The following is a 10,751-nucleotide window of genomic DNA, read 5'->3' as shown; positions in this document are numbered from 1 at the left end:
AAGAATGCCTTTTCTGTGTAAGTCTGAAAATCTAGATGTCATGACAATAATGGTTGGTTGGCCTAGGCCATGAAGAGATGGCAGTGAATGAGTTCAAAGCATATTTTGGAGGTGGAATCAGCAGGAACAGGTGATTATTGAATAGGAGGAATAGGGGTGGTGGTGACAGAGGGAGAGAGTAGGAAGATGACGAGGATGACTTAATGACTTCCAAATTTATAGTCTGAAGGAATCCAGTGGGTGGTAGCACTGCATACTGAGATGGAGAAGTCGAGAGGAGGGGATGTTGGAGGGATGATTAAAAAAATATTTAACTTTGGATTAAAACATTTTGTGCTTCAAAGTATACTATCAAGAAAGTGAAAAGACAACATAGAAAATGTTTGCAAATCATATCTCTGATAAGGGACTTGTATCCAGAATATATAAAGAGCTCCTACAACTCAGTAATAACAAGACAAATAAACCAATTAAAAATGGACAAAGAATTTGAATAGAGATTTCTCTAAAGAAGATATATGAATAGCAAATAAGAATGCAACAAGGTGCTCAACATCATTAGTTATTAGGAAAATGCAAATCAAAACAATAATGAGATACACTAGGATGGCTATAATAAAAAAGATAATAATAATTGTCAGCAAGGACGTGGAGAAATTGGAACTCTCATGTATTGCTAGTGGGACTGTAAAATGGTGTCTGCACTTCGGAAAACAGTTTGGCAGTTTCTCAATGTGTTAAGCATAGAGTTACCACATGAGCCCACGATTTTATCCCTCGGTATTCACCCAAGAGAAATGAAAACATATGGCAACACAAAGACTTATACACGAATGTTCATAGCAGCATTGGAATAACCTAAAAGTGAAAACAACCCAAATGTCTATGAAGTGACTAATGGATAAACAAAATATGATATGTCCATACAATTGAATATTTGGCAATAAAATGAAACGAAGTACTTATACAAACTACAACAGGGATACTCCTCAAAAACATTATGTGAAATGAAAAAAGTCAGTCACAAAGACCACATATTGCATATCATATATATGAAATGTCCAGAATAGGCAAGTCTATAGAAACAGAAAGTAGATTAGTGATTTCCTGGGAGGTGGAGGGGGCAATGGGGAGAATGTGGAGTGAGTGCTAATGGTTTCAGGTTTTCGTTTTGGGGTAATGAAAATGTTTACAATTATAGGGATGATTGCAGAACTCTGTAAATACATGGAAAACCACTGCTTTGTAAATTTTAAACAGGTGAACTTTTTGGTTTGTAAATTGTATCTCAATAAAGCCCTTAAAATTCAGCTTGGGACACAGCAACTTTCCTAAATATACCTAAGAGTTCTCTTAACGAATTCTATTCTGGCGTACTGGGAGTGAACGAGTGAGCAGATTCTGGGGAATGTCAGAAGCCTCAGCGTTTGGGAATGAACAGGGCGGGAAGTAAAACGTTTTCTGAGCGTCTTATTTTCTTCCTCTAGTCTCTCGGAGCAAGGCCACACCCTCTTCCCTCGTATCCTAGCAACCAGCTTCTTACTCTTGCTCTTCCGCGGGGCTCACTCTTTTTCGTCACTTCCGCTCCGCGACAGGAAGTGAGGTCAGACTGGCGGCTTTCTCGGTAGTTCGGCGTTTGCTGTGGCTGCAGCGACTGCAGTAGTGTTTTTCTGGGACTGTCGGTCTTCGCGCCTCTCCCGAGCTCCACCTCCCTCCAGGTGGTGAGGCCCTCAAGTAGGGCGCCGAAGGGTTTAGCGAACCGCGCGAAAGGAAGACGAGGCCCAGGCACGCGTGGCTCCCAGGGCTGGACAGGGTAGGGGGCTGGAGGGGCCAACTCTCTGGGTACCTGTGGAATATCTTCAGTGTGACTTTGTCTGTTGCAGCCCCAAGAGCGTTCCCAATTCTCTGCGGACCACTGGGACTCCTGGAGATTGGGACTTTTCTGCGCCCCTCCCCCAACACGCACCTCCTGCTGTTGAAGGAAGACCCCTCGTACAGACACCTTCCCAGCTGCTTTCCTCCCCACCGTGAAGGGGCCTACCATGACCTCATTGTGAGCTACTGGGCGATTTTTGACACTTTCCAGAGGCCTAGGGTAAATGTTTATGTGTGCGCAAGGCCGTGTGTACATGTGTGGCTTTTATTTCCTGCAAAACCTGAGGTAGCAGGACCCTGGGCTGCATTTGGCAAGTGTGTATTTTGGTCTACTTCTTTCTTTTTAACATCTCTGAAAAGATTTCTTCCTATCGTTGTTGCAGACGGGAGAAGTTTGCGTCTCTTTTTAGCTGGGTGGGAGGTCACACTGGAATAAGGCTGGAAGGGCCCAGGAGATAACTGATTTTTTGAATCTTAGCCAGACTTTTTTCAGGAATTCAATGACCTATTTGTATTAGGTGATTCTTAGTCAGTTTTAAGTTTTTAATGTGTCTGTTTCTTTCTTTCTTTTTTTTTTTTTTTTTGAGACAGAGCCTCATTCTGTTGCCGGGGCTAGAATGCCATGGCGTCAGCCTAGCTCACAGCAACCTCAAACTCCTGGGCTCAAGCAATCCTTCTGCCTCAGCCTCCCCAGTAGCTGGGATTACAGGCATGCGCCATGCCTGGCTAATTTTTTCTATATGTATTTTTAGTTGTCCAGCTAATTTCTTTCTATTTTTAGTAGAGACGGGGTCTCGCTCTTGTTCAGGCTGGTCTCGAACTCCTGAGCTAAAACAATCCACCTGCCTCAGCTTCCCAGAGTGCTAGGATTACAGGCGTGAGCCACCACGCCCGACCTGTGTGTCTGTTTCTTATCTCCAAAAAAGCTACAGGTTCTTGGACAGAGACTGTCATATAGTACTTTTGTGACTCTCATAGCCCCAAGCATAGTACTGAACATACACTAAAGGCTTGTTAATATTTTAAATTTAAATATCAGGAAGCACACATTCTAACATTTTTGGCTAAATGTTTAAGGAGCCTATTTAAATATAGTTAAGGTCTTGTAAAGGATGATGGGAAATAACACAATCTTTTTGGATAAAATAACAAGATCTTCTTAGATAAAATAACAGAGTCTTTTTAGATAAACGTGTATGACATTTAGAGGCTGCCCAGAAGACTGAGTACGATGCTCTCAGTGGAAGAGAAATAAGGTGCATCTTTTTGGAAGAGACCAAATAATGGTTTTATATTGCATGTTTGTTTCTTGTCTTTTTTCTTTTTGTAAATAGGTGTTATATCCTAACTTATTGACCTAGAGGTACTAGCCGTTATGGGAAATCAGCTCGCTGGTATTGCTCCTTCCCAGATCCTGTCTGTGGAGAGTTATTTCTCAGACATTCATGACTTTGAATATGATAAAAGCCTGGGGAGTACTCGGTTTTTTAAGGTTGCTCGAGCAAAGCACAGAGAAGGCCTGGTGGTTGTCAAGGTCTTTGCAATTCAGGACCCTACTTTGCCTTTAACTAGCTATAAACAAGAGCTGGAGGAACTGAAAATTAGGCTTCACTCTGCACAGAACTGTCTGCCTTTCCAGAAAGCAGCAGAAAAAGCCTCTGAGAAAGCAGCTATGCTCTTTAGGCAATATGTGCGAGACAACCTCTATGATCGCATCAGTACCCGTCCATTCTTAAATAACATTGAGAAGCGCTGGATTGCTTTCCAGATTCTGACGGCTGTGGACCAAGCACACAAATCTGGAGTTCGTCACGGGGACATCAAGACTGAGAATGTGATGGTCACCAGTTGGAACTGGGTTCTTCTAACTGATTTTGCAAGTTTTAAACCCACATATCTTCCAGAGGACAACCCAGCAGATTTCAACTATTTCTTTGACACTTCAAGGAGGAGAACTTGCTATATTGCTCCTGAACGCTTTGTTGATGGTGGGATGTTTACCACTGAGTTAGAATATATGAGAGATCCTTCAACTCCACTTGTAGACTTAAATAGCAATCAGAGAACAAGAGGAGAGTTGAAGAGAGCAATGGACATCTTTTCCGCAGGTATTTGAGTTGGTCAGATTTGCTAAGGGGGAACGTGTTTATATTTTAACTGTCAAACATAGAAATGTAGCTTTTTTTAAAGTCACCAGATGTTGAAAAATTAGTTTCTTGGTATGTCCTCATACACTTTCAGGTAGGTGCAGCATTCCTACATTGGACATGTTTAAGTGCCTAGAAAATGCAAAGAGCAGTTTTTTTACTCAAACATTTAAAAATACTTGAATACTTCCTTCTATTGTATGTGTCAGGCACTGTCCTCAGTGCTGGGGACATAGATGGATAATATATGTCCCTCTTTTCAAGATGCTTCCACTTTACTGTGATGATAGCTACTGAAAAAGGACATATCAGTATAGTGTTTGCTCTGGTGGTGATAAGCATAGGGTGCTACTATAGGGAAACATAGATACTTAATCTCCATGATGATGATTAGTTGAGAGGCTGGATCAGGAAAGGCCTCTTTTTTTAGAAGGATGACGTTTAAGTCGAAACCTTAAAGGTGATTGGGAGTTAACTCTGGTAGTGTAGTTTGTTTCAGGCTGAGAGTGTTGCTTATACAAAGGCTTAAAGACCAGAGCATGATGCACTTATATATTAGACCAGTCCCCAACCTTTTTGGCATCAGGGACGGGTTTCGTGGAAGATGATTTTTCCATGGACCAGACAGGGTGGGGGGGGGGGGAGCAGGGGAGTTGTGGGGGATGGTTTTGGGATGATTCAAGTGCATTACATTTATTGTGCACTTTAGTTCTATCATTATTACATTGTAGTATGTAATCAAATAATTATACAACTTATTATAATGCAGAATCAGTGGGAGCCCTGAGCTTGTTTTCCTGCAACTACATGGGCTCATCTGGGGGTGGTGGGAGACAGTGACTGATCTGACAGGAGGTAGAGCTCAGGCATTGATGTAAGCAGTGGGGAGTGGCTGTAAATACAGGTGAAGCTTCACTTGCTTACCCTGTGCTCACCTCCTGCTGTGCAGCCCAGTTCCTAATAGGCCACAGACCTTTACCAGTCCACGGCCCAGGGGTTGGGGACCACAGTATTTGGGCACTTCAAGTAGTTTAGTATATCTGGAATATAGGTTATGGAGTAAGCAAGGCCCAGATCAAAAAGGGTCTGGCCTAAATGTAACATGGAGAGTGGATTGCAGGGGCTCTATACTGGAGATAGGAAAACAAGTAAGGTGAAAACTGCCACAATTTAGGGAAGAAATGATTATGGCTGGCTTAAGGTTGTGGCAGAGTTGGAAGGAGTTGAGAGAAGTGGTAATGCTTAGGAGATAATTAGATAGAATTGTTAGGACTTTGTGATTGTAATTGATTGGTAGATCAAGTCATGAACACTCCCCTCCCCACCTCAGCATTCTACTGTACTCAGGTCTTCTCTCTTTCCCCCCATTTACTTATTTATTGTTGGTATGGACTCATTAATGCCTATTTTTTTTCAGTTGTATATATTCATTGCTGTACTTAATTATTATTTTGGTGCACCAAATAGTCTCAGATTTGGCTAGAGAGAGCCCCTTCAGGCTGACTCCTGTGTCCTTATGACAGTCCTCATCATTTTTTTTTTTTAAAAGCATTTCCTTACTTTCTGTCATAAGATACTGTACCTACCCAGCTGCAGTCCTGGAACCATCCATTTCTTCAAGAAGCCCTAGTTCTTTAGTGTGTAATGAATGATACTAAAAGTGGCTATCTGGGGTTCATTGCTATTAGAGTGTCTTTGTTAATTGGCTCTTACAAGTAAACAGAGCTAGGCAATATGTTTATGTGTGTTTGTTTTTGTGTGATACACACAGATTTACATACCCACGTACATACTTACATACATATACACATGCACATATACTTGTGTGTACACATGTGTATGCATATTTCAAAGTTGTAAGTTCACACTGATACTTCTAATTCCAGTCTGTTCCCACAGAGGTTTTTTTTTTGCTTTTTTCTACCATTTATAGGTTCTTTCTTTCACAGTGAGCACTCAGGCTTTCAACATTATCAACACGTTTGCTCAATCCTATGATGGTTTCAGCATTGCTTCATCTAGATTGCTACAATAAACATCCATAATACTAAAAAGAGGTCAGGATTTGTTTGCAGTCTCCTTTCCACCTAGGAATGAGGGTATGTATGTAGTCAGATATTGTGTTCATAAATTGTATAGATTAGTTTGTTCTTTCATTTTTGCCCTCTTCAGTGTGGTTATGGTATTCAGTTGAAATACATTTAGGTTCACTTATTTTAGGTTTCAACTTATTTTTCTTCTCATACTTATGATTTAATATTTTGAATGGGAAGAATGTTAGCATGCTTTTCAAAGTTAAAACTACACTAACTCCCTTCTACCCCATTACCCCCAACCTTCGTGTGTAACAAACTTTATCATTTTCTGACTTATTCTTCTTGGGTTTCTTTTTGTAAAGACAGGGAAGAAAATACACACATGCATGCACACATGTACATACATATGTATGTGTGTATACACATAATACATGCATATTTTAAAATTCTCCCACTTACACAAAAGATAGCATACTTTATATACTTTTTTTTTTTTGAGATAGGGTCTCACTGTGTCACCCCAGCTAGAGTGCAGTGGTGACATCATGACTCACTACAACCTCAAACTCCTGGGCTCAACTGATTCTTCTGCCTCAGCCTCCTGAGTAGCTAGGATTACAGGCTCGTGCCACCATGCCCAGCTAATTTTTCTATTTTTTGCTCAAACTCCTGAACTCCTGACTTCAAGCGATCCTCCCACCTCAGCTTCCTAGAGTACTAGGGATTACTGGCGTGAGCCACTGTGGCTGGCCTATATGTGCTTTTTAAAAAAAAAATTTCACGTCAGGTGAGATGTCTCATTCTTGTAATCCTAGCACTTGGGGAGGCTGAGGCGGGAGGATTACTTGAGGCTAGGAGTTCAAGAGCAATCTGAGCAACGTAGCAAGACCCAGTCTTTGCAAAAAAAAAAAAAAAATTTAAGAAATTAGCCAGGTGTGGTGGTGTGTGCCTGTGGGCCAGCTACTTGGGAGGCTGAAGCAGGAGGATTGCTTGACCCCAGAAGTTTGAGATTGCAGTGAGCTATAATGATGCCACTGTACTCAAGCCCAGGCAACAGTGTGAGACTGTCTCAAAAAAAAAAAAAAAAATATATATATATATATATAAACTTTATTGAGATAGAGTTTACATACTATGAAATAGACGTTTTTATACAATACAGTTCAGTGGTTGTTAACCGATTCACAGAGTTGTGCAACCATCACTAATTCCAGAACATCTTCATCATTCTAAAAAGAAAACCGTTAGTACTCAGTCCCCATCCCCTTTCCCCATAACTCTTAGCAATCGCTATATCTATTTCTATCTCTGGGGATTTGAAATATTCTGGATATTTTATATAAATGCTGTCATACAGTGTGTGGCCTTTTGTGACTGGCTTCTTTCACTTAGCATAATGTTTTCAAGGCTCATCCATGGATGAGCCTTGAAATAATACTTAATACTTAATTTCTTTTATGGCTGAATGTTTCATTATATGGATATACTGCATTTTGTTTATCCAATCAGTTGAGGGACATTGTGGTTTCTACTTTTTGGCTATTCAGAAGTATGCTGCTGTGAACATTCATGTATAGATTTTTGTGTGGACATGTTTCAGTGTCTTGGAATGTACCTCTGGTAACTCATGTTTACCATTTTGAGAAATTGCCAAACTATTTTTCGAAGTAGGCAGGATTCCCACCAGCAATGTATGAGAGCTCCAATTCCTCCACATCCTCATTGACACTTGTTATTATCTTTTTAATTATAGCAGTCCTAATGGGTGTGAAGTGGTATTTCATTGTGGTTTCAATTTGCATTTCCCTAATGACTGATGATGTTGATCATCTTTTAATGTGCTTACTGTAAATTCACATACAGTTAGGTGCTGCATAAAGATATCATGGTGAATGACAGATCTCATATACGACTGTGGTCTCATGAGATTATAATGGAGCTGAAAAATTCCTATCACCTAGTGATGTCTTGATGATCTTGACCTTGTGTAGTCCTAGGCTAATGTGTATTTTTGTTTGTTAGTTTTTAACAAGAAAGTTTTGCAAAGTAAAAAAAATAAATTTTTTTTTTTTTTTTTTTGTATTTTGAGACAGGGTCTTGCTCTTTCGCGTAGGCTAGAGTGCAGTGGTACAATCATAGCTCTCTGCAGCCTTGAATTCCTGGGCTCAGGTGATCCTTCTGTCTCAACTGCCCACGCACCTGGGACTACAAGCATGCAACACCACACTTGGCTTATTTTTAAAAATATTTTTAGAATCGTGGTCTCTCTCTGTTGCCCAGACTGGTCTTAAACTCCTCACCTCAAGTGATCCTCCTGCCTCAGCTTCCTGGGATTACAGGTGTAAGCCACTGCACTTGGCAAAAAACAAAAAAGATTTTTTTAAATATTAAAAAAGTTTATGAATAAGTATACAAAGAAAAAATACTTTTGTATAGATGTACAATGTGTTTGTGTTTTAAGATATGTGTTATGTTACTACAAATGAGTCAAAAAGTTAAAGAGCTGAATGCTGTGGCTCATGCCTGTAATCCCAGCCACTTGGGAGGCTGAGGCAAGAGGATCGCTTGAAGCCAGGAGTTCAAGACCAGCCTGGGCAACACAGTGAGACCCCATCTCTAAAAAAAAAAAAAAATTAGCCAGATCACTTGAGCCCAGGAGTTTGAGGCTGCAGTGAGCTATGGTCGTGCCACAGTACTCCAGCCTGGGCAACAGAGTGAAAGAGACCTTATCTCTTAAAAAAACAAAAACCAAAAAATTCAAAAGTTTATAAAGTAAAAATGTTATATAGTAAGCTAAGTTTAATTTACTATTGAAGAAAGAAAAATATTTTCTTGATAAATTTAATGTAGCTTAAGTGTACAGTGTAAACAAGTCTACAGTAGTATATAGTGATGTTCTAGGCCTTCACATTCATTCACTACTCACTCATTGACTCACCCAGAGGAACTTCCAGTCCTGCAGGCTCCATTCATGGTAAGTGCAGGATTACCATTTTTTAATCTTTCATACAATATTTTTACTGTACCTTTTCTATGTTTAGATATACAACTACTTAACATTGTGTTACAGTCACCTACAGTGTTTAGTACAGTAACATGCTGTAAAGGTTTCTAGCCTAGGAGCAATAAGCTATACCATATAGCTTAGATGTGTACCATCTAGTAGGTTTGTGTTAGTACACACTATGATGGCCACACAATAATGAAATTCCTAATGACACATTTCTCAAAATGTATCCCTGTTGTTAAGTGACTCATTACTATATTTTCTTTGGGGAAATATCTATTCAGATTCTTTGTTCTTTTTTAGATTTTTTTTGTCTTTTCATTATTGATATGTAAGAGTTCTTTTATGTATTCTGGATATAAATCCCTTATCAGAGACATGATTTGCAAATATTTTTTCTCATTCTGTGTTTTCTTTTTTATTTTGTTGATTGCTGTAACCATTAGTACAATGTGGAATAGTAGTAATATCTTTGTTTCTGGTCTTAGGGGGAAAGCATTCAGTTTTTTACCATTAAGTATAACATTAGCTATGGGATTTTCATAGATGCCCTTTATCTGTTGAGTGCTTTTATCATGAAAGTGTTGAGTTTTATAGATGTATTTTTTGTGTCTGTTGAGTTGATCATGTGTTTCCTCTCATTAATTTAATATGATATATTCATTGATTCATTTTCATATATAGAACTTTCTTGCATTTCTGGAATAAATCTCACTTGGTCATGGTATATAATCCTGGATCCAGTTAGGTAATAGTTTTTGAGGATTTTTGTGTCTATATTTATCAGGGATATTGGTCTGTAGTTTTTTGGGATGTCTTTGTCTGATTTGCTATCAGGGTAATATTGGCTTCACAGAATGAGATGGGGAGTCTTCCCTCCTTTTCTGTTTTATGGGGGGAGGGACAGGAAGAAGAGTTTGTGAATAATGAGTGTTGAGTCTTTTAATGTTTAGTAGAATTCACCTGTTAAGCCATCTGGGCTTGCACTTTTTGGGAAATTTTTTATTACTAATTCAAGCTATTATAGGTTTATTCAGATTTTCCATTTTTTTTTTTTACAGGCAGTTTGGTAATTTATATTTCTAGGAATGTGTTTCATTTAGTTTATCCCATTTGTTGTCATACAGTGATTCAGAGAATTCCCTTATAATTCTTTTTCTTTTTTTGAGACTGAGTGTCACTTTGTTGCCCTGGCTAGAGTGAGTGCCATGGCGTCAGCCTAGCTCACAGCAACCTCAAACTCCTGGGCTTAAGCAATCCTACTGCCTCAGCCTCCCGAGTAGCTGGGACTATGGGCATGTGCCACCATGCCCGGCTAATTTTTTCTATATATATTTTAGTTGGCCACCTAATTTGTTTCTATTTTTTTTTAGTAGAGACGGGGTCTCGCTCTTGCTCAGGCTGGTCTCAAACTCCTGACCTCGAGCAATCCACCCGCCTCGGCCTCCCAGTGTGCTAGGATTACAGGCGTGAGCCACCGCGCCCGGCCCCCTTATAATTCTTTTCATTCCTGTAAGCTTGGAATGAAATAGTGTCCCCTTACTATAACTGATTTTAGTAATTTGACTTGCCTGTCCTCTTAGTAAAGGTTTGTTAATTTTATTGATTTTTTTCACAGCACCAACTTTGGATTTTGTTGATAGCTTCTATTGTGTTTTTATTCTCTATTTCGTTAATTTCTGCTCT

At 39.5% G+C, this 10,751-nt stretch overlaps 1 protein-coding gene across 3 annotated transcripts in view; it reads left to right on the top strand.

The window, feature by feature from the left end:
• Positions 1-1,609: 1,609 nt before the first annotated feature.
• PIK3R4 (phosphoinositide-3-kinase regulatory subunit 4) overlaps positions 1,610-10,751 on the top strand; it is a 62,137-nt gene continuing 52,995 nt past the window's right edge. Inside the window, exons 1-3 of one of the 3 annotated variants that reach the window (XM_045538550.1) lie at positions 1,614-1,721; positions 1,884-2,053; positions 3,210-3,983. In XM_045538550.1, the coding sequence (XP_045394506.1) occupies positions 3,251-3,983 (733 nt within the window). In that variant the 5' untranslated portion in view covers positions 1,614-1,721; positions 1,884-2,053; positions 3,210-3,250. Of the gene's footprint in view, positions 1,814-1,883; positions 2,096-3,209; positions 3,984-10,751 lie in introns of all 3 variants that reach the window. The other 2 variants (XM_045538536.1, XM_045538541.1) reach the window with 2 other exon arrangements.

This window comes from Lemur catta, chromosome 1 (genome assembly GCF_020740605.2).
Source record: "Lemur catta isolate mLemCat1 chromosome 1, mLemCat1.pri, whole genome shotgun sequence".
NCBI classification, from domain to species: Eukaryota; Metazoa; Chordata; class Mammalia; order Primates; family Lemuridae; genus Lemur; species Lemur catta.
This window is presented reverse-complemented; position numbering and strand designations above follow the sequence as displayed.